Genomic DNA, 24,625 nt, shown 5'->3' on the forward strand with positions numbered 1-24,625 from the left:
CAGGAGTTTCTGGTGCACACTTTAACAAAAACTTGGAAATCATAGAGAATATGCTCTGAGTGTAGTTTATACAAAAGCAAAAGTGCAGAATTTTAGTTAGGACTCATACTCAAAGACATTGGCCACTGCCCGCATGTTTATGTGTTTTAAATTAAACTTTTTAATAATAAGGCAATTTTCTTTTGGTTTCCATCTTCATCTGATTATTTTCAATTAAGTGATTAAATACCAATCCCAATAGATCTAAGAATTTCTTCTATATTTGTTTATTACAGTATTCCTTTCAAATATATAATATAGTTTAAAAGCAGAACTATTATTTGACATGATAGTGAAACACACTAACGGTGGCAGCATTAGCACAGTTTATTAGTGTTACTTTGATTTATTAATATCATCATCTATGTGCCTATTACAACTGGTTGTGGATAAAAATACTCAGCTTTACTGAGCAAATGTTATTTAAGATGTACTTTTATTTTTTAACCCAATGAAATCTCATAAATTTTGGTTATCGCTCATGTTTAAATAAGGAGGTTGTTTTTTTCTTATGCCTTCTTGAAGGTGTGATCCTTATTTCCCTGGCCCTGTGTGCGGACGCTGTCATTGGAAATGTTCAAGAGAAAGCTATGAAGCTGCATAATGCTTCGAATTCAGAAATGGTAAATACTCGAGTGCTTTTTCTTCACGCCAGACAGACTCAAAACGGTGATATACTTAGTTTTATGAAGTAGTTATGGTGTTAAAGACATCCATTGTATTATTAAGCTAGTTTATCATCATCACTTTCATAAAGTAATACATTCAAACATTAAAGGAAGGTAAGAGGGAAAATACCACTGCCCCTGCTTATTGTATAATTATTTCCGTTTAGAAGTTTGTAACTTTTATGTGGTCCAGTTTATGTTTTCCTTCCTGGCTTCTGGCTATGTACTATGACTGAAAAGGGCTTTCCCAGCTCTGTAAGATTTAAGAATTTTACCCATGTTGACGACTACTCTTATGACTTCCTTTTTTATCAAACCTTTGATTCAACCAAAACTTTTTAAAAATTTTCTTCCTTATGCCTATTCACTATCATTTATTGAATAATCCACTTTCCCAGCTTATTTTAGGTGCCTTCCTTATCATACCATATTCTAACGTAGGGTTCAGAATTGTATTCTTTTGAATTTATTTCTGCACCAGAACCATGTGATGACTGCAGCTTTCTCAGACATTTACCGTCTGTTAGGACTAGCCGCCATTGTTCCTTTTGTTTTTCAGAATATTACTACCAATAGTTATTCTTGGGTGTTCATATTCCAAATAAACTAGAAATCCCATTGGTATTGTGATTGGTATGGCATTGAATTATAAATTAATTTAGGGAGAATGGCATCTATACAGTTGATTCTTTCAGTCCAAGAATAAGGTATGACTTTCCTTTTATTCGAGTGTTTTTCTTTTTAATGTCCCTTGGATTTTAAAGTTTTCTTCTTATAAATCCAGCATATCTCTTATTGAAGTTATTATTCAGTGTTTCATCTTTTTGCCATTGTTACTGCAAACAATGCCTTTTCTTCCACTGTGTCTTCTAACCGGTTGATGTTTTTGTACAAGAAAGTTATTGTGTGTTTGTTTACATTAATTGTGTAGCCAACCACCTTGCTGTACAGACAGGGCATGCTGCATTAAGGATCTGTGGGACTGGTCTTTCCTGTTGCTTTGTCAGCAGAGTGGGGAATCTTTAAGGAGTCCCCTAGGAACATAGGAACTTGAATCTTGGTCAGGATTTTCTTGATCATCATCACTACTTTTCCTAGTAAGGTAAAGATCAGAGAATTAAGGAAGTGTAGGTAGTTAGAAAGTTAATGTACTACGGTGGTTAAGACCATAGGCTCTGGCCTTCGATAGTTTCAGTTCACATCCCAGCTTTACTAGTTCTCTTATCTGGGGAAAATTACTTAATATCTCTAAGTTTTAGTTTCTTCACGTGAAAATTGGAGGATGATGATGAGAGTACCTGTCTCATAGCTTGGTTGTGAGAAATAAATGGGATAATCCATATAGAGCATTATTAGCACAGTACCTGACACATAGCACATATTTAATTTTGATGCTGATTCTACTGATGAGTATAATAAACTGGGTTAGAAAGATTGCTGGAAAATTGGGAAACCAAGCAATAGATATGCCATTTACTGCTTATTTTCACCATATTTTAATGTCTTGCAAACAATATTTGGGTTTTTTGATGTTTAATAAGTAGCTTTAAGGTTTTTTTGTTCTGCTTATGTATGTTTTTAGAACCCCAACATTAAAATCTGGTTTGAAGTCACTAATTAAGCTAGGCAAAATGAATGATGATGTATCCATATACAAAAAGATGAGTGCCACTGTGTTATGTTGTACTTAAAACCAGGCGTTGACTTATAAGCAGTTAGGGTCAACCATCATTTCCAGAAAGTTAAGCTGTATTGAAACAATGTTATTACTTTAAAAACAGTTCATTTTACAAATTTAATTGATTAATTGAGCCATATATCAAAAAGCCTTCATTTTCTGCCTTTAGTTTGATAGCACTTTTTTCCCCTGCATTTTTCTCTATTCTAGGTTTTGTATTCGTACTCGATCGGTTTTGTGTACATTTTACTGGGATTGACGTGCACTAGTGGACTAGGCCCTGCGGTCGCATTCTGTTCAAAGGTAAACACTGATCACGTTTTTTAAAGTAAACATCTGCCATTAAATAATTTCATGTATATTTCTAATTCCTCTTGTTCAAAAAGACTATATTATATGTAATGTGATAACTCCTTTAACATAATATATGCAGATCAGAAATGAAATGATTTATATTTAAATTTATCCTTGCTCTACCCTGTAAGTTCATTTTTAAGCTGTTCATAATGTAGAAGTTGGGAATTTTTAATTTCATCATTGTTTTTCCATTAAATCAGAGCTAAATAAGAATCTTTGCTTGACTGCATTGTTGAATGGCTTATTATTGCTCAGAAAGTTGATTAAAATCTGTAGCTTTATTTCATTTGTAACACCTCAGGGTTTGTTTTGCATTTTCCTAACAGGCTTTCTTTATGTGTTGCAGAATCCAATTCAGACCTACGGTTATGCTTTCCTTTTTTCCCTCACTGGCTATTTTGGAATCTCCTTTGTTCTGGCTTTGATTAAAATTTTTGGTGCACTTGTTGCTGTAACAGGTAGGAATGATGTACTTGCTTGGATTATGAAATAAGCGCTTAAATTTTCTCTGATGCTCTTTTCCAACAGATAAGGGCAATATCTACTCTTCATTAAAAAGAAAATTGTCATATTTCACCAATTTATTCCTTAACTTTCTTTAAAAGCCCATATCTTTCCTTGGTATTTCTTTAAAATTCTAAAGAAAATAATGTTTGATCTTAATTTCTTATTTAAAGGTGTAATTTTAAAGTCAGATATATACATGTATCTAACTAGTAACTTTTAAATACATTAAAAGAACTTTTTATTAAAAAGTCTGATGGGCTGAATGCCTTCAGAGAAAACTACTGCCTTTGTACACTTGTAATTTATAACTAAAACTTCCAGTTTTGTTGCACTTAAAGTATGGCAGGTGTATCTTAAACAAAGCCTTTGGGACCTTTCATTTGTAACCTTTCTAGGACGTCAACCACATTAGCCTCTCTTTTCACTAGTAGTTATTATGCGCCTGCTCTGGGTGGAAACTTTGCCTGCCAGTTTAGAGGAATGGGTGGTGTATTTGTCCGGCTTTGGAGGAGGGAGAGGGACAGATGAGGGGCTGCAGGGGAGACCTGGCGAGGGGAACAGGTGACTCAGTGTGCTACCTCATATCATTTGCCAAAGGAACGGTACACATGACAGACGCTCTCAGCGTCTCCCAGATGGAGAGAGTACTAAAGCCGGGGTTGGAAGCCTTATAGCCTGTCATGAAGAGCGCCGGGTTGGCTCGCCAGAGAAGGCAGAGCCCAGTCCCAGCTCTGATGTTTAGTGATGTGTGACCCGGGGAGTAGGTCTCCTCTGGGCTTCATCTCTCCATCTTGCGAAGGGGCTGAGTTTCACTTGATCACCTCTATCAGAGATATGTAGAATTTATATCCATAGTGCATATATACATTAGTATTTTACATGATTTTAATTTTTCATGGTTTTAGGGGAATACTTATTTTAATTCCACAGAGTAAATTAAACAAATTAGTAAATACCTCTCTCTTTGTAAAAGTATATTTGCTTCCTAATTTTTCTCCTTGTTTGCTAACATGTGACTCTCCGTTTAAAAGTTTGTGTCCCTAATGGTAAGTAGAGGGAATTCAAATGTACATCAGGCCATATCACTAAGCTGTCAAGTCCTCTCATGCTATCAAGAAAGATTGCAAATTCATATACTTAGCTTGGGTTCTAACTTTGCTTGTAAGATAAGTGTTCAAAAAGGGGGTCTGATATCACTTGGTGTGTATCAGTTGAGCCCTTTGGTTGGTATAAAGAAGCGTGAGATGCAGTCCTTGGCTTGAGGTGTGGGCAGGTTTATTTCTCTCTCACGTAAAAGAAATCCAGAGGTGGTAATAGTAATAGCTGACATGTACATAGCCCTTATTATGTACCAGGTGCCACTTTAGGTATTTTGCACATATTATTCATTTTAATCTTGCAATAATCCTATAAAGTAGGCTCTGTTATTGTTCCATTTTACAAAAGGGTAAACTAAGACACAGGGAGATTAAGTGACTTGCCCAATAGTCAACCAACTAGTAAGTTGCAGAGTCAGTATTCCAACTGAGGCAGTCTGTCTCCATACCTGTGCTCTTGACCCATATGCATACTGCCACCTGATCTGGTGTGGTGGCCCCATGCTTGTTAGGAACCCAGGCTCCTCTGTCTGCCCTGCCATCTTCATCCTCATTCCAGGCATCGGGATGGAGAGAAGATGAAAGACACAACCTTTTTCTTTATGGAAACTTCCTGGAAATCAACCTCCTAGAAACAGCACTTCTGCTCACATTTCATTAGCCAAAAGCTAGTCACAGACCACACCTCGCTGTAGGAGAGGCTGGAAGGTATGCTCAGTTAAAAATAGGCATCCTTTTACTAAGTAGAAGGAAAAATAGATTTTTGGAATGGGGCTGTAACACGTTTCCAAAAGAGTTTTTTCATTTGGTATTCATTAATTCATGCATTGAATATTAATTACCAGGAACTATGTCACATGTATATGTGGATGTATAAGACATATAAGGATGAATAAGATAAGGAGCCAAGTAAAGCACACAGTTTGGTGGGAAGATAGCAACTGATAATGCAAAGTTGGGGGAGAGGCTATAATGGAGATCAGTGCAGAGTTCCTGTCTCTGACTGGGTGCGACAGAAAAGGAAGGTTTCAAGCCTTAACGCAGACTTCGAGGTAATACTTGAAGGACAAGCACAAGTTAATGCAGACATGTAAAGAGGATTGTTAAGATTACTTATAGTCTTATCAAGAGATGAAGGCTATTAAGATACTAGTATGTCCTTAAGATGACTACTTGTAGAGAATGACCTCTGCTCTACCTAATCATGTATTCCTTGGGAAAGCCTTTCTTTCCTGCCAAACTAAGTCAGTCTCTCCAAAGGATGGCACACTTCCGCGGTGTCACGGCCTCCACCAAGTCCCTATGACAGTTGTACTTTAACCGTTAGCAGCATCCTTTAATGTCTGTACCCCTGCTGGACTGTAGACTCCACAGAAGCAGAAGCAGTGGCTCTTTAATTTTGTTTCCCGTTGTTTCCTTGTCCCCAACACAGATCCTGCACATAGTAGGCTCTGTAAATATTTGTATGATTTCCAAAATATCACCAGGATGGTAGGCTCATTCTAAACCAACCTTTTTCTCCCTACAGTGACAACAGGAAGAAAAGCAATGACCATCGTACTTTCATTCATATTCTTTGCTAAACCATTCACATTTCAGTAAGTACTTTTTAATTCACAAGTTTTTCCACTTTTAGATACTTTGTTTCACGTTTGCTCTTAAACAGCCTTAGTTTCTTTATAAAGAATCTTTTTCATCTTGACCCCTAATTTATTGATGTTTCTTCTGCTGTTGTAGAAATGTATGTAATTATTTTGAAGAAATCATTTTGCACACTTAAATTGCTAACCAGAGTCCCAGTGCAGGTGTGACCCTGTTTCCAATATAGAGTGTGAGTGTGCGTGAGACGAAGGGGTTCCCCCTTGCCCTAATGCAAGTATATATATTGTATACATATATATATATGGTTTTTAAAATTGTTGCTTTATTGTCTGCCTTTTCCCGCAAAGGATTTGAGGTAGAGAAGTATTCTGTAAGTTGTGCCCTAATGATTTATTTAGTTTGTGGCTTCTTGTGAAAGTATTTACTGTTTTCTTTACTGTCTAGTGTTTACTGTCTAGTGTCTATGTTTGAAATTAGCATCATTTAAACTTATGTTGGTTAGTAATTGAGAAGATTCAAACCTAGAAATTATTGACATGTAAGCTTAAAGGTACCCACAAAATAAATTTCCTTCAATGTATTGTTTGTTTTCTATAAATTAGTTTCTCTTTCTGCATGTGCTAGGTATACGTTCTAGTAATCGATGCTAATTCCCTGTCTTTCTCCAGGTCCCCCTCTTTCTCTTTATATTCTACCCAACTGGGATAACTAGTTCAGCTGCTACATTGTTTTCCCAAGGTGGCCGTTGGCAGGTTGATGCATCCAGAACTTTAAAAATATTCTTAAAACTTTGGTAGGAGTCGAACTTCCAATTTGCTGTTATCCTCAAAATTCAAATGAACTACATTATTTTGTAAAATATCCTCTTTCTATGTGTAACTAACATAACAGATGTGGAATTCTTTCTAATCTGATCTAAAAATACTATTTTTATTTTAATGCTATTATTGTAGGCCTCCAATAGCAAAATTTTATTTTATTGCAGAATAATTATGAACTCATCACCAACTTCTGTGGTTAACAGTAAGTTGTTACCTTGATATTAACCTTTTTTTCTTATTTCTTTCTCTTAGGTATGTATGGTCTGGTTTTTTAGTTGTCCTTGGTATATTTCTCAATGTTTACAGCAAAAATATGGATAAAATAAGACTACCGTCACTATATGATCTGATAAACAAAATGGTGGAAACGAGAACGTCAAGGACATTGGCACAAACCGTATAGTACGTGATTTGTCCTATTTAAGGTAGACTTCTAAGGAAAAAAATCATCAACTAATTAACTTTCCAGAGGGATTATTATAAAAACTAAAGGCTCTGAAAGCACGCCATCCATTTGGGCTGGATTACAGAGGACGTCGGCCCTTTTCTTCAGAACACTGACTGACTACTGAAGTGATCAGGAGAGCCGCATCTGGCACACCTTAGAATAAAATGTCAATATGAAGGACTGTAGTTCTTAGCAGTTTATTGAGAATTTCACTGGAAATGGACCATGTTGCAAGACTAATTGGGTATCGTTATGACATATCAAAGACATTGATATGTAACAGCAGCTTGTTTTGTCCTCCTTCCATTTTGGTGGCGATATTTAAATTGATTCTCTGTTGTAAGAATGAACTGATGATTTAAAGTCAGGAGAGAATAACTTCATTATAAATAAAATTATTCTGTGATTTTCTTTTTTTAAGAATATGTTGACAGACTTTTGTTGTGAAGAGGGCGGTGAAGGTTGGAGTAAGGCTTTACATAAATTTTAAAACTGAAGCTTTTCTCTGATCGTTTAAAAGTATTCTTTAGAGAAAACCTGTCCTCAGTCATCTGTGGGCTACAGGCAGTAGAGCGGGAGGAGCCGTCCCCCTGCGTCCTGCAAGCATATGGCACAGGAAGAATTTGCTGCTGTTCATCAAAGAAGTGCTCAAAGTTTGAATGATTTGGATTTTTTAATTGAAGGGAAGATCATTGATGTTTTAAATTACTGTAAAATAATCATAAAATTGTCAATTTTTCTCATAAAAGTGAAATTTAATTTGGCAGCTTGAAGATGAAATAGGATAAATTTAAGAAACACAAGTAAATTTAGCAAATTTGTACCATATGTTGCTTGCACAGTTTTGTTTTGGCCTATATTTTTTAGCAGTAAGTTTTGACATTGCATCCACTGTATTAAAAAATCCTGTTAATCTTTATTTTCAGTGTAAGTAACGTTGGTTAAAACAGCTTAGTATCTATGCTGTCGGTGAGAACACTTACATTTTGTGAGTATAGTTTACTTGGGATACTTAATCTCTTTCTTAAAATTCAGTTGTACTCTGATGACTTTCACCTGTTATGTGCCTATGTGGGGACAGCAGAGCCCGTGGTAATTTAAGGATCTGGCATAAGGAGTTCTGACTGGTTTTCATTTGTCATATGTTAAAATACCATGGGGTTTTTTCCCCCAAATGGTAATAATCATTTTTAAGTCTTCATATTTTAAAATGAAAGGAATCTCAATTTGTACTTTATTATGCTGCCTTAAACTCTAAGACAACAAGGACTTGTGCTTTTAAAAAAAAGTCAGTTTTCCCAAATCCTTGATAAAATATAATAATTTAACTTATCGAGGCATCCTTTTACCTTTACCCCCACACTGTTCTAATTTTTTACCTCTGTCTGTTACAAACTCCTTATCCTACCCCCCAATTTTAAACATTTTAGCACTGTTTAAAAATCCTTTTGCCAACCTAAATAACCCTTTGTACTCCATTACCTTTTTTTACTTGCCATCAGATGGAGGTAAACTTCATCTCATTTGTATCCATGGAGTATTCTTAATGAAGAGTCTAAAATATAGGATAATTCCTAGTAAAGGAAGTCAACATTTGAATGTGTACTTTGTGCCAGATTTTATAATATGGTCTTCTTTCATGAATATTATCTCGTCATCCCAACAACCAAAATAAGTCATAAATAAAAATGGAATTAAAAATAATAATTGCAATCAGTAATATATAACTGCTTGTTAGGTGCCAGGCACTATTATAAGTGCTTTATACGCAATAACTTATTTAATCCTCACAACATCTCTATGAGGGTATTATTATCCTCATTTTACAGATGAGGAAGCTGTGGCCAGAGGGATTAAGGGACATTGCACCTTCGAGAAAGAGCCAGAGCCATCTGCCAAGCAGTCTGGTTCCAGAGTCATGCTCTTAACCACTGAGCTGCCTCTCTAAGTAGACATGATTATTCTTGTTCACAGTTTTGCAAATACGGAAGTTGAGAACCAGGGTAAGTACTTACTAGCTCATAATCACATAACTAGTATGGAACAGGACTGGATTTCAAACCCAGTTCTGTCATCCTCCGAGGCATATTTTCTATCCATTGGACCCCACTATGAACAGAGTAACATAATGAGTGATAAAATGTTCCTAAGTAAAGAATTTGTGGGACATGCTTAAATGAATAGGCAAGGATAATTTGATTGGAACATTAGTTAAATGCAGATAGATGTATTTCTTTTAAGCAATGTAAATATCAGTTGTTCAGCTGTGTTCACATTAGGTGTCTGTCACACAGTAGGCACCCAGTATATATCTGTGCCATACAAGACTAATCAAAGAATATCATTAGATGAAAAAGATATTGGATAATTGATACTCTGAATTCTGTCTTATTATGTCCCCTTTTCTGGCATGATATTCAGTACAGCAAAATAACATAACAGCAGAAGAACTGGCCAACTCGTGTGGATCACTATATTAAGACTTGACCTAGAGGTAAGCCAGCCTAGCCAGAATCCTCAGTAAGCCCATGTTATATAATAAAGAATTTGGGCAGCTTTTGTTCTGGTTTCTTGATGGGTAGCTTCTAATTCTTGCGATTTCCCAAGTGATAGGAGCGTCCTTGTTTTTCATGGTGGCCCCTAGATAGTTCCAGGGTCAGGGCTGACCATGCTGGAAAGACCAGCCATGTGACTATCAGGTTGGGGTTTTGAGTGACATATCAGTTCAGCCTCCAGGGAAAAGGTATGGAGAAGAAGTTCAACTGTGTAGCCAATGATTCAGTCAATCATGGCTGCATAGCGAAACCCCAGTAAAAATCCTGGACAGCAAGGCTTGGGAGAGCTTCCCTGGTTGGAGGTAGACATTGGTGTGGCTGGAGGGTGATGTGTTCTGCAGACGTGGCAGCTTCATGTTGTAATCCTCCCGGACCTTGCCCCACAGGTCTTTTGTCTGCTCCCGGTCTGTATCCTGTATAATAAAACTGTAATGGAACCTGTGGGGCTGCCCTGAGTTCTGTGAGTTGTTCTAGCACACTGTTGAACCTGAGGGGATAGTGGGAACCCCTGAATTTGTAGCCAGTTGGTAACAAGTGCGAGCCACCTGGGAAGCTCAGAGCTTGCAGCTGGCGTCTGAAGTGAGGGCAGTCTTCCTGGAGATTGTTCCCATAACCTGTGAAACTAGACCTGACTCCAGGTACTTCGAATCACACTGCAGGCTTTATGCTCAACAAATGTTTTTAAATAACTTTTAGCATTCTCTGGACTGTTATCTAACTCCCTTAGTTTTCTCAAGTGATTTTTATCTTAAACCTACTTTACATTCTAGATTCTTTGTCAAAGAGCACAGAATTCTAGTAAAATTTTATCAGGATGATACACCAATAATATGGCTTAGCATAATGAAAATATTTATGCATTGCAATATCACATTTGCTCTTCACACAGTTTCAAATTATCAATTTCTGCATATTGATGCTCAAAAGCTTTGTTGTGTGCTTCCTTCCATGACAGTTTTTTTTCCTATTATGTGTTTCATATTTTCCCTTATTTTGCTTTTCATGTATCCTTATTGAATGTCCTGGTACTTGCCCCTGGAGTCAGCCATCTTAACCTTTTTAATAGGTAGTGTAGCATCACTGACTTGACAGTTTTTACTTCAGAATCATTTATTCATCCATCCTCACTGGCCCAAATATGTGCCAGGCGTTATGCTAGATGCTGAGGATGCAAGAAAGAATCAAATACAACCCTTGCCCTTAAGGACACCCATTCTATAGATGATGTGCTATGATCTCTACATAAAAATGCATAAACTATGTTGGTTTCCTTCCAGTCATAGGGTATCTTTTTAGCCCTAAGTTTTCAAAATAATTCCCCACGGTGGGAGTGCTTCTAAAACTTTAATGTGCATATGAATCACCGAAGGATCTTAAAAAATCGTTAAGTCAGTAGGATTGGCTTGGGGCCTGAGGTTTTTGCTCCAACAAGATGCTGATACTGCTGGTCCACAGGCCACACTTGAGTTGTTGAGGTCTTAGAGTACAAACTCCAGATGTTTTCAATATCAGGACATCTTAAATTATTTGAATAATTTTCACCTAATTTCCTTCCATTTGCTTTTCAGACTTCCCATTCTGTGTGGCCTGACCCGGTTTAACATCTCTCAGAGTCCCTTTGTTCAAACTGAACAGAAATCTTACCATGTGGCAGAGTTGCTGGCATAGTGAAAAGAGTTTTTTCATCATTATAGGTGTGTGAAAAATTTAATATTCATTACTTTCTCCATAAATGTTACTTTTTTTTAAATCTTCACAAAAGTAAGATAAACCCATAATTTCCTACCAGTCATGGTCTGTTGATTTAATTTCATGGCCTGTGGTTAGAATACTTTTTATGCTATTTCATGGTGACATTGTGAAGAAAAAGTTCGCTTCAGTAATTTGCTGCTCCTGCAGAATGAGCTGTCTTCCCGAGGCTTCAGGAAGTAGGACTTCACCCTGACGGAATTCCGAGACTTTAATCACAAAACGTGTGTTATTAAATATCTTAATCCTAGGATACCCCCGAATTTCTAAAACATAATTAGGCCATCTTAATCAGTTTAACACAATTGATAAGATTATGTAGATGAAATAAGTAAAATGTGGATAATTATTCACGATAGGTAGTGATAGACATGAGACCTTGGAGTCTGATTATCAGAGATTTCCTTGCAGGACTCCCCTCCCAGTTGTTTCTCCTAATGCCAGTCATAACAAAAGGAATAAGAAACAGATCAATTCAAGTATATATCTTGTTTCATTTTTCACTCAACAGAATATTAGCATTTGGGAATTGATTTTTTTATACGTTCTGAAAAGTTCATTAATGTTTGTCTGAATTTTAATTGTGTAGGATGTCTTTTGTATATATACCCAGAGAAGATGTGTAAAGGCAGTAATCATCTTTTCTCCAGTTTTAAACTACATTTTAATTGACCTAGTGTTAGTCTGAAAAATCTGTGCTAAGCGACACAAATCATGAAATCTCAGGACTGTTTTGATGTTGGGATACCTGTCATTACATCAAAGGAGTCAAATGAAATGTCTGCTCTTGAGAAGCTTTGATCTAATGGATAGGGTAGGGTAGGGCTGGGAGGAAGTTACTGTGAAATGCCTACAGAGCATGACCGCAGCCAGTTCGAGTCATACAGATGTCTGTCCTTAGATGGCGAGGAACCAGGGGAGCATCACAGCACGTTGACTGACGTGGGGAAGGTCATGTACCTGGTCTGCAGGTACGGGACCAGTACCAATGGGCACTGTTGTCTCTCTCAATTCTGAGGGCTTATCTGTTTACAAATTTTCTGAGAAGCTCTAATAGTTTGATTATTCTTTTTTTCCTCCCCTTCTGGGACTCCTGCAGATGTTGGCAATTCTACTTTCATCTCACGTATCCCTGAGTTGTTCTTTCATGGTTTCTGTCTCTTTATCTTTCTTACTGCTTCTGGGAGAGTTTCTCAGTGTGATCCTTCAACATTTATTTGTTCTTCATCTAGTAACCTGCCATTTGCCCTATTCTTAGTGTTTTGTTTTTTTATATTCCAACTATTATATTTTCATAATATTTCCACTTGATTTTTCTAATGATTTCTTGATTTTGTTTTATGTTACCAGTATTTTCCCTTATTTCCATATATTTATCATGGTTATTTTAAATTCCTGGGCATGCTATTCTAATGATTCTGATGGTAGACATTTGTAGTCGTCTTTCTTTTACAGTCGTTATACGCCTTGGCATGGCCTCTTTCCCAGCAGCCCTCTCACTGCCGTCTACACCGTGCTCCTTCCTAGACCATGCTCCCTCCAAACCGTGCTCCCTCCAAACCATGCTCCCTCCTCTGCTTCTGTCCATACTCCAAAGTTAACACAGCCTCAGTCTCCCCAGGACAGCTCATTTTTTGGTATTTTTTTTCCCCCTAGAATCCACATGTCAGTCTGTCTGCTCCCTCTTTCTCTCTGTCTCTCTCTCCCATAGTTTCTCCAAGTTTGTTTTGGAAAGAAGCCGGCAGCCTGTGCTAGTTCACCATCTTGATGGGAGCCAAGACTAATGAAAAGGGAACTTCTCTCAATTTTCATCTTAGTGATTTACACTAGTGAGTCTCTGATTTAACATTCCAATCCATATAAGAGCTTGCTGGCTGCTATTTCGATTCAATTTATTTTTAAAATACTAGTGCATTTACCAATTTAAATTGGTAAAAATTCAAGTTTAAGCAGTAAGATTCAGAATGTTTAACAATTCAAGAATAGGTTTCAAGTCTTTTGTAAGGAAAAGTAAGTAATGGAAATATAAAATAGATTTCAGTCATTACAATAAACTTAAATTTCCTATGATGCTTAGTTAGATGAGACTGTTTTTAATACATATGTATAATTCTTTGAGATTGGAAAACTTTACTTCACTTTAAAGTTTTGATTATTTGAGATGATACCTTGTAAGATTTCCCACTTCTGCTGTTGTCTAGTGCACAGTGCAGAAAGCATCACTTATACAAAACCCTGTGAAATAGGCAAGGCAGAAATCATTTCTGTTGTGCACACATGGGAAGAGACCTCAGGAAAATAAGGTTCATGTGCAGTGAGCAGCAGAGCAGCCCTGAAGCCAGGTGCTCTGACTCTGGATCCTAATGCCTGTCTGATAACCCGCCATTCCTTAACCTCCACCTTTCCAGCCAGCACACCACCAGGTGAGCACTGGCATCCTCGCCACTGTTTGTGTCCTCGCTTTGACAATCCTGCTGGTGTGCCTATTAACCCATCTCGGGAGACTGGCCTCCTCAACCAGGCTTTAGGAAGGATTCACATACAGTGATGAAAGAAGCAGTGATTTTCTGCCTGTTGTCCCTGATCAGCTAAATCCTCCTCTGCATGAGTGAGACAGCCCATTTTGCAGGTAGGCCCTTAGAGTAGTTTACCAGCAGGTAATGGGACTCAACCTTAGGGAGAGGTCTTATGGGCAACTGGGGTGGGAGACAGAATCAAAGGACTGGTCAAGATCTGAGTTTCAATAGAAGTGCTGAGCAAGGAGCCGAGGCAAGTGTGGTCAAGGCCAAGAAGACATCACTGGAGATAGAACATATAGCAGAAGCTTATTCACAAGGGGAAAAAATAGAGAATGTAGGCTTCAATGTTGGCAGAGAACCAAATGGAATCTGACTTGCAAAGGTGTGAACTGCAAGGTCCATTTGTCTCCCATAGCAAGAGATCCAGGTGGAACTAAACCAAAAGCTGGTGAAGGGATTAAAGATAATTAACAACGGGAATTTTAAAAATATGACATGTAAGAGCCGCATCAGAAGTTATACTTAATGATTTTGTGATTCTTCTTTGTTAGCTGGAAACATTGTTGCCACCATAAGAAGGGAGAATCTAGAATTAGCAATCAATACTCCTGAATTATTGTAATATGATGAGATTTAGCATAAATTGCTTGACTTTACTATACTTAATCCACCATATTGAAAAAGGGATGATTAAAAACACCCCCACTTCACAGAATTTTCTTTCTTATGATAGTTTTGTTAAGTGGTGTATAAATTGAAATTTTAGTATTCAAAACTCAAATTGCCTGATGCTAAGCTTTTCTAAGCATACAAATTCAACAGTATTATGATTTGACTGTTATCTTCCAAATAGACATGACTATTCAAATGAGGTGGCTATAATGTCAGAAGGCTTCATTATAACTGCATGAACACAGACTTTTCTGGAGAGCAGAGATGATCATAAATGGTTCAGCTCTATCTTAAAGTGACATTGACACAGGTCCACTCAAATTAATAGTCCCATCTGAACTAACTGGCTTTTCAGAAAGGTTAGTAAATAACAAGCCATGGACCCATGTGACCCCTCTGCAGAAAAGTATAAATTACCAGCAATTGTAATAAGTAATGGGAAAATAGTAAGCTTTCTTTTTTGTTTGATTTTTCCTGATGACATCCATTGACCCAAATGTCACATTGCTTTATCCATTCAACAAACATGTGTTGAGCAATTTGCAAGGCTCTTAGAACATATATTAGGGTATGTATAAATGCCAAAGCCCCATCGCTCAATGATCTCACAGTGAGGAGAGAGGCAGGCATAGAGTGATGGTGCAATAATTTCTAATACTGTGGTTACATATAAAGTGTAATACAACTATTCAGAAAGACTTTTGCAAGAGGTAGTATTTAAGCAAGTCCAAGAAAGAAATGAGGCCCTAAATAAGCACGCAGTCGGGGCTGGAGAGGCTGGAACCAATATTAGCAATATTTAGAAGGTGATTAATATGGGGGCACAAGAGAAAGGAAGAATTCTATGATAACTTTTGGGGTTCATTCTACAAGATACCTGACCAGTCCTTTACAAAAGTATCAAGCTTGTGAAAAACAATAAAAGACTGAGAAATTGCCACAGATTGAAGGAGACTAAGGAGAGAGGACAACTAAATGCATCATAGTATCCTAGATTGGATCCTAAAAGAGAAAAAGGACGATAGTGGAAAAACTGGTGAAACCTGAATAAACTGTGTAGTTTAGTTAATAGTATCATACCAATGTTAATTTCTGAGTTGGATAAATGTTTGATAAATATGTTAATACTAGGGGAAGCTGATAAAGTGTATATGGATGTTCTCTGCACTCTTTTCCACTCTTCAGTAAATGTGAAGTTAATTCAAAATAAAATTTAAAAACTAAAAAGTCCTATTCATTACAAAGATATCACTAAGAAAGTAAAAATGCAAGCTGCAGAATGAGAAGAGAAATTACCACACATATAACCAGAAAAGAGCTTGTATCTAGAATATGAAAAGAGCTCCTACAATCAGTAAGAAAAAGGACAGCCCAATACAAAAATTGGGAAGAGACTTGAGGCATTTTACAAAAGGGGATAACCAAATGGCCATAAACATGAAAAGGTGCTCAACTCCATTAATCATCAGGGAAATACATATCTAACCCTAACTGAAAATCTACTACAAACTTAGCAGAAAGGCTAAAATTAAAGAGATTGTTGACAACCCTGCAGAGAAGGAGGAATTATCATGTACCACTGGTAGAAATGACGGTTGAAAACAGACACTCTAAGCTATTTGGCATTATTTACCAAATTTGAATATATGCATGTGTGATGACCCAGAAATTCCACTCATAGGCATATACAACAGAAAAATGTGCACATATATATAAAAAGAAAGAAGAATATTCAGAGTAGCACCACTCATAAAAGCAAAACTGAAAGCCACCTAGATACAGTAGCCACCTCCAGTAGAATGGGTTAAAAAAAATATAGTGTATGCATATAATACAGTGAATATGAAAGACTCAATTGCTACTCATAGCAGCAAGAGTAAATTTCCCATTCGTAATATTGCATGAAAGAACACAGACACAAAAGAATAGAAACTGTATGAGTCCACTTAGGCAAAGTTAAAAAAAAAGGGGGCAAAGCAAAACTATAATGTTTAGGGATGCATGTTTTGATGGTAAAATTGTCAAGAAAAGCAAAGAAGTGATAACATAAAAGAAAATTGCATTTGGGGCAAGGGAGGGAGGAGGAATGGCAGAAGGGGGTTTGTATGGTGCTTGGCAATATTCTGTTGCCCAGTGTGGTGATTACGCTGGTGTGCCCTTTGAGATAAATCACTGGGCTATATAATTTTATTTGATGCAGTTTTCTATATGAGTATTACATTCCAGAATGAAAGTGTTCTACAAGAGGAAATGGGAAAACAGAAAACATGGTCTTCAGAGGATGACTCAGAACCTCTCTAAAAAGTGGGGCATCTTGGACCAACCTAAACTTATTTCTTTGTCTTAAGTCTTGTTTTCGTCTTCCCGCGGAATATTCATTGCTTCTTTTTGGACTGCGTCAGATATTTTTGATAAAATATGAGAGTTTCTTTTAACAGTGCCTTCTCTTTATTGCAGTATCTTTAGCAAGCTAAGGGTACATGCTGAAACAGTTGTTCTTTGCTTAATGACAGTAGCAACTGATTAAATGGTTGGAACAAACACACCCATGTTCACCTACATATATGTATTTATTTTTTAAACTCTTCTTCACAGACAGTGTATTTGACTTTAAGGGATGTATTCAGTCAGGAGACACTTTTTCATCACAGGCTGCATTAAGTGTTTTCCATTTAGAAGACAGATCTAAAACATTAGCCTTATCATTCTTTGGTTTGCAATTTAAGTATGAAATCTTGCCAGTGTTGCGTCCATTAAACTAAAACAGTCTTGGAAATTAAGTACTAATTTCCCCCTCAAATGGCTGTTTCTGGGTTTTTTTCTTTCTAATTACCACTGTAATGAAGTGGCCAGTATTACGGTAGGAAGTGATTTCAAAGGCAGCAATTTCTTATTATGAATCATAGGCTTTATTTCCCCCTAATGTGAGTGGGCCCTACTTATATAAAATGCATGTGCAAACTCCATCTCTGCTGGGACTAAAATAGTTTTGGAATAGCAAACCATACTTTCAGCTCAAAGAATAGGGCTTCAAGCACCGTGCTAAAACAAAGAGGAAGAGGAAAACCGTTATACTGTCACTAAGGATCATCTCTGATCACTAATCTGTTGCTCTCAGTAGCAGATTTTCAATGTCTTAAAACACTGCTATATTAATGACACATCTGATAATGATAAGTTGTATCAGACTAGATATGAGAAAAGCCACTTAGAAACTATAAAGCACTATCAAAGTATTAATTTTGTGAAGTTCTTCCATTGGTCATGCCATTCACTCTGCTTCTAACAGGGGTTCCCCTTTTTATTTCCCGTAAAAGTGAGGCTTGGACAAAATATCTAGCTTTCATCAGTTATACAAGAATTTCTCTTTTAACTTTGATCTTGTTCCATGTGGACTTCTGATCTTTCTACGATGGAAAGTCATTTTCCAACAAATGGCTGTATAATGTGGTCAAACGAAGGTCACGGCTTCTTGCCTGGGAATTGTGCACAGTAGCACTCAGAGTCATGCGCCCAGCTTCTAGCTACTGGGTCAAACTGGTATTTGTTTACTCCAAAACCAAGAGTGTTAAGTATGCACTCCATTCTTGGTATCAGCACTATCATGTGTAAATGGGAGTGGCATCTAGAAACGGGTTGTTAGGGTGTCTATTTGAAAATGAGCAGTACTGAGGTCTGCCGTCTGAACTCTCACAACTGGGGTTTTTCTGGATGGAAAACGCAGAAAATGATAATACTGACCATTGCAATAGCCTAATTTGTATATCAGATTATCTTATCATTGTCATATGTAAGAAATTGATAACCTCTTACCAAGCTGTCCACATGACTGCTGGTTGCAATTTGGTGATTGACAAGAAAAGTCAATTTCCCTCGTGGGTATTTCTGGGTCTATCTGGACCCCATTTATCGCCCAGGGTCTTTCTTCCTCCTACAGCTTTAGTTGACCAATGATGTATTCATCGTAGGTTAATGGGAGGACAAAATGCAACCTGGTCTTTGAAAAAAACTACTGCTAACTAAAAAAGTTCAATCTGTGAACATTTCCTAACTATGCAAAATAACTTAAATTTCATGAAGATATTCTTTCTCCTTTTTATGAAAACAGAAAGAGGTCTGCCTAAAAAGGTGGTGAAATCTTTGGCTCAAAATATAATGTTGGGGCAAAACTGTGGTGACATTGGAAAGATCAGTGGTTGCCATGGGTTGAGGAGGAGGGAGGGAGAGGAAGGATGAATAAATGAAGCGCAGATGAAACTATTCTTTGTGAATCGTGATGGTGGATACACGTCCTTATGCATTTGTCAAAACCCATAAAATGACGCATCACAAAGTGTGAGCCTTAATGTACACTATGGGCTATAGTTAATAATAATGTATCGATATCGGAACATTAAATGTAACAAATGTACCACACTGTGAAAGATGTTAATCATAGGGAAACTATGTATGCAGTGTGGGGGTGGGAGTGTGGTGCGTATATGGAACTTGTGTACTATCTGCTCAATTATTCTGTAGATCTAAAACTGTTCTAAGAAATAAAGTCTATTGATTATTTTTTTAAAAAGAGGAAGAAGAAGGAAATGAAGCAGCTCAGTGTGATAGGCAAGGAATGCCCTAATCTCTTCTTGGAGAGCGGGGAGTAAATCCTCAGCCCCGGAGCTTGCTTCAGGATGGTGTGAGTTACACAAAAAATTGGAAGCCTTGTAAATGTGAATAGACTTTAAAGAATAATCACTTTTTTGAAGTCTTACAATTCCTATATTCATCTGAACCATATCAGAAAAATAAAGAGAAAGCAATTACTTATACATAAGGTGTTTTAATAAAGGTTAGATATTTTAATTTAATAAGATTTGCTTGTTCCTTGTGAAAAATTGAGTGGGGAAAATGTGGAAACAAGAAATAATTTTAAATGTTTAAAAAGTATATGTAACACTTGCTGAAACTATCCATAATGACAAGGACGTTAAAAGCAAAGACCTAACACCCAGCTGTAAGAGGTTGGGCGGAGGAGAAGGAAAAGTGAATAATTGAAGCTGATTAACAGCAAAGGGCGCCCGGATAGCTGCAGGTAGTTCATTGCGGCTGAAACTCGGATTTCAAGTAGCTGCAGAGGAAGGTGGGGGAAGCCTTAGAGCCTGGGTTTTGTCTTTTGGGAGTGGAAAGCCATTGTGGGGCTTTCAGCTGGAAGTAACGGGATTCAGCCTTGCACCTCAGGAAGGAGAGGGGGCAAAGCTGAGGGGCAGAGGAGCGGTGAGGAAAGGAATTAGAATAATGCAGATTAGCCTTGAGGAAGGCTGCGATGAAGGCGTAGGAGGGGAAGACTTTGAGAGACAGAAAGGAGGCAGAACAGTGAGACTGAGTGAAAACCGGCATGTGAGGAGGGAGGGAAAGGACTCGAGATGATTCCCAGGTGCTATTCATGACATAGGGAACGAGGAGCCGAGAAGGTGCAGAGCAGAGTGGAGGCAAGGCGATGAGTTCCATCTGGGGCATGTTGAGACGGTTATCTGTGGCTCATCCAGGCAGTGCTGTCCAATAAGAAGAAATGGGATCTATGGTTCTGTGAGACAGAACGGTCTGTACCGAAGATGAAGTCAATGGTCTACAGATGTAGTGGACACTGAATGCACGAGATCACCTAGGAGATGTCATATACGCTAAGAAGGAAAAAGGCCCAAGGACAGAACTCTGAGAAATGCCAGCATCTAACAGGCAAGCAGAAGGAGATGATCCCACCAGGGGGTCTACAAAGAACTGGGAAGAAAGAGAACCAGGAGGCTGGTGCCATGGAAGGCAAGAGAAAAGAAATGTCATGCTCTGGTGAAGAATGTTACCAAGTATTTTCCTTCCTCATTTCTAGAGTATTTTCAAAAGTCATAAAAGGGGGGCCGGCCCAGTGGCATAGTGGTTAAGTTCATGCACTCCACTTCAGTGGCCCAGGGTTCACGAGTTTGGATCCCAAGCCTGGACCTGCACACCACTCATCAAGCCATGCTGTGGCAATGTCCCACATACTAAATAGAGGAAGATTGGCACAGATCTTAGTCCAGTGACAATCTTCCTCAAGCGAAAAGAAGAGTGGCAACAGATGTTAGCTCAGAGCCAGTCTTCCTCCCCAAGAAAAAAAAAGTCATAAAAGAAAATAAAATTGTTTGCCATGTATCTCCTAACTCTGAAATAATTAAAAATGTAACTAAGTTAAATCAATCTAATGATAATGGAATGCCAAGTAAGAGTTAATTTAAAAATTGTTATATTCAACTTAACAGCACTAGAGTCCAAGGGAAGGAGTGCTGCTGGCTTCTCTTGGCGTGAGTTACCGCAGCATCACGGCTTCTCCATTTGTGGACTTCTGAGAGAAAAAGGAAAGCAATCCATGTGCACTGGCCCTGGAGTCAGAAGACCTGAGTTCAAATATGATTTCTGCCGCTTACCAGCTGTGGGCAAGTCATTTCACCTCTCTGAGGTCCAATAGGGAGATGGCAAATTCTGGAAATTAAATACATTGAGTATCATTTTTTACAATTCAATTCATATTCCTCAACTCTTTTGTATTTGCTGTGTACTTCCAAATACTAACCAATTTGCTGGCATTCTGGAGATCAGCTAATATTTTCCTTTAGCACACTACCTGCTTAGGCACACAGGCAGTCCTGACATCATAGAAGTTCCTGCCTCGTTTGTGAACATTCTGGTTCAAACACATACAGAGGCCAACTGGCTGAGAACAACCTAACCATGCCCAGTTTAAGTGCAAAAATTGGTGTTCAGTTTCACTTCTTAATTGGATCTGAAGATCTTTTTTAAATTAAAAAAAATTTTTTTTCATCTCACAGGTTGTCTGATGTATAATAGAAGCGTAAGTCCTCCTCTCCCCCTCTATCCCAGTCTGTTAGTACCTCACTGCAGCTGGGCGGGGCCCTCTCCGTTTTATCCTGAGGCTGTGTGATAAATAACGGTAGGTGCTGAAAGCCCCTCCCAGCAGCAGATAGAGTGACACAATAACACGCTGTCCTCTCAGAATTACCACAGCAGGAAAGACTGGCAGCCCACTTATTACATTAGTTGTTTTGAGGAAAAAGAAAAGATAATTTGGATCCTAGAAATGATGAAACAAAGCAAAATACATATACCTTGGCCCATGAAACTGGAATTTTGTTTGTCTTTATTTTTTCTTTTTAAACAGGTTTATTGATGCATCATTTACACAGTAAAATTCACCCTTTTCATATACAGTTCTATGTATGTTGACCAACACATAGAGTAGTGTACATATAATTACACTACCCAGAAAATTCCCTCATGCCTTTTGTAGTCAACCTCTCTTCCCTACCAGCTTTTGGCAACCAATGATATGCTTTCTGTCTCCATAGTTTTCTCTTTTCCAGAATGTCATTTAAAATGGAATCAAATAGTATGTACAGCCTTTTGAGTCTGGCTTTTTTCACTTAGCCTAATAGTGTATTTGAAATTCATCCCTATTGTGGCGTGTATCAGCAGTCTATCCTTTTTTATTGCTGAGTAGTATTTCATTATATGGATGTACCACAGTTTATCATTTCAGTTGTCGATGGACATTTGGCTCGTTTCTGATTTTGGTGATTATGAATAAAGCCACAATAAACATCTATGTACAGGGTTTTATGTGAACATAAGTTTCATTTCTCTTGAGTAAATAAACACCCAGGAGTGGGAACTTTGTGCCATATTGTATGTGTATGTTTCTAAGAAGCTCCCAAACTGTTTTCCAAAGTGGCATTCCCATCAGCAATGTCTGAGACTTACAGCTGCTCTGCATCCTCACCAACACTGGGTACTGTAAGGTGTTTACATTTTAGCTATTCTAATAGATGTATAAATGTATCATTGTGATTTTAATAGGCATTTCCCTAATTATTATGATTTTGAGTATCTTTTCATGGGCATATGTTGCCATCTGTATATCTACTTGGGTAAAGTGAACATTCAAATCTTGCCCATTTTTTACTGGATTGTTTCCTTATTATTGAGTTTTAGGAATTCTTTATATATTCTGGATACACGTTCTTCGTCAGATACACGTTTTGCAAATATTTTCTCCTGGTGTGTGACTTTTCTTCATTTTCTCAACAATGTTCTACAAAGAGCAGAAGCTTTTAATTTGGATGAAGCCCAATTTACCATCTTTTTCTTTTATGAATCATGCTTTTGGTCATTTCCAATAAATCTTTGCCTTACTCAAGATCACAAAAGTTTTTCTTTTGTGTTCTCTTCTAGAAGTTTTATAGTTTTAGGTTTTACATTTAGGTCTGGTTATCCTTTTTGAGTTAATGTTTGCATATAATGAAAAGTATGTCAAAGTTCATTGTTTTGCATATGGATATTCAATTGTTCCAGCACCATTTATTGGAAAGAAGTTCCCTTCTCCACTAAACTGTCTTTGCGCATTTTCTCAAAAAACAATTGACTATATATGCATGAGTCTAATTCTGGACGTTCTAGTCTATTCCGTCAATTTATGTGTCTGTCTTTTTGCCAATGCTACACTGTCTTAATTAGGACAACTTTCAAATAAGTCTTAAAATCATGTAGTGTGGGTTCTACAACTTTGTTCTGCTTTTTCAAAATTGTTTAGGCTAATCAACTTCCTTTGTCTTTTTATGTACATTTTAGAATTAGCTTGTCAATTTCTTTTTAAAAAATTGCTGCTAGGATTTTGATTGGGATTGAGTTGAACCCATAGATCAATTTAGGTGAATTGACATCTTAACAATATTAAATCTTCCAATTCGTGAATATTGTATTTATCTCTATTATTTAGATCTTCTTTGAACTCTTTCATCAGTATTTTGTAGCTTTCAGCATGTATATCTTAATTAGATTTATGCCCAAATATTTCAAGTTTTGGGTGCTATTGTAAATTGTACTTTTTAAATTTCAATTTCCAATTATTCATTGCTGATATATAGAAATACAATTGATTTTTCTATATTGATTGGCATTTTATTTTCAGTTACAAGATTCCCCCTGGATGTTAGATGTATTCTAGAGCAGTGGTCCTCAAACCTGGCTTAGCCTCAGAATCATATATGGAACTGTAAATACCCGGACTCCCAGACCTCATCTCCCACAGGTTTTTATCCCATAGTTCTGGGATGAGCCTAGGAATTTATGTTTAAAAATCTTCCCTGGGTAAGTCTGATCTTGTGGTGTTTGGGATTCACCATAAAGCATTTTTAGATGTGAATTATTTCATAGGTGATATATGACAAGGACATGATTCATTTCCCATACTGACACTACCAACCTACACTCATCAGGCATCATCAGTTGAATTTCCAGTGACAGATTTTCAGTGGTACGTCTTTTCTGAAGCTTAACTGCTTCTTTATAGCCAATGGCATGCATTTGCTGGAAATTGTGCCAGATTACTACCTGGGGTTAGAAGCTCATTAAAATTCAGTCTATGGTCATGCTTGGCCAGATTAGCACAATACTGTTAACTATAGTGTAAACTATATATGATTGCTTTTGTAGGAGAGGCAAATAAGGGGACACCAGCTGGAAAAGCAATAAAAATGTGGTTAAATTCCAGAGCAGTTTGCCAAGATGAAGTATAGTGATAAAGGGATTGTCGAGCACAAGTTCTACACTACAAAGTCATAGTTGAGCAGTTTTGTCAAGAGGCTGGGAGTGGATTTATTACCAGGGCACTGTGGTGTCTCTTAGGAAACTCAAGAGCAGGAATTGCAAACCAGACTCCCACAGGACTGGAAGAAGGACGAAGAAAGCCATCAGGATCCCAGGCGGTTCCTCATGTTCCTTCTGTCCACATAGCTATTTTGTGCTTCTCTCTGGTTTTCTTCCTGCAGAGCAGCTTTCTAAGCTCCCTCTCCATCAAGAATATCCCTAAAGAAGTTCCACCCCC

The 24,625-nt window shown here is 37.5% G+C and overlaps 1 protein-coding gene across 5 annotated transcripts in view; it reads left to right on the forward strand.

Annotated features, from left to right (window-relative positions):
• Positions 1–21,004, forward strand: part of SLC35B3 (solute carrier family 35 member B3) — a 37,765-nt gene extending 16,761 nt beyond the window's left edge. For 3 of the 5 annotated variants that reach the window (XM_046640640.1, XM_046640642.1, XM_046640641.1), the window contains exons 6-10: positions 565–662; positions 2,596–2,688; positions 3,089–3,200; positions 5,875–5,944; positions 7,022–12,305. In XM_046640640.1, the coding sequence (XP_046496596.1) occupies positions 565–662; positions 2,596–2,688; positions 3,089–3,200; positions 5,875–5,944; positions 7,022–7,172 (524 nt within the window). In that variant the 3' untranslated portion in view covers positions 7,173–12,305. Of the gene's footprint in view, positions 1–564; positions 663–2,595; positions 2,689–3,088; positions 3,201–5,874; positions 5,945–7,021; positions 12,306–20,987 lie in introns of those variants that run through there. The other 2 variants (XR_006885374.1, XR_006885375.1) reach the window with 2 other exon arrangements.
• Positions 21,005–24,625: the final 3,621 nt, after the last annotated feature.

The sequence above is a fragment of the Equus quagga genome, chromosome 15 (genome assembly GCF_021613505.1).
Source record: "Equus quagga isolate Etosha38 chromosome 15, UCLA_HA_Equagga_1.0, whole genome shotgun sequence".
Classification (NCBI taxonomy): Eukaryota; Metazoa; Chordata; class Mammalia; order Perissodactyla; family Equidae; genus Equus; species Equus quagga.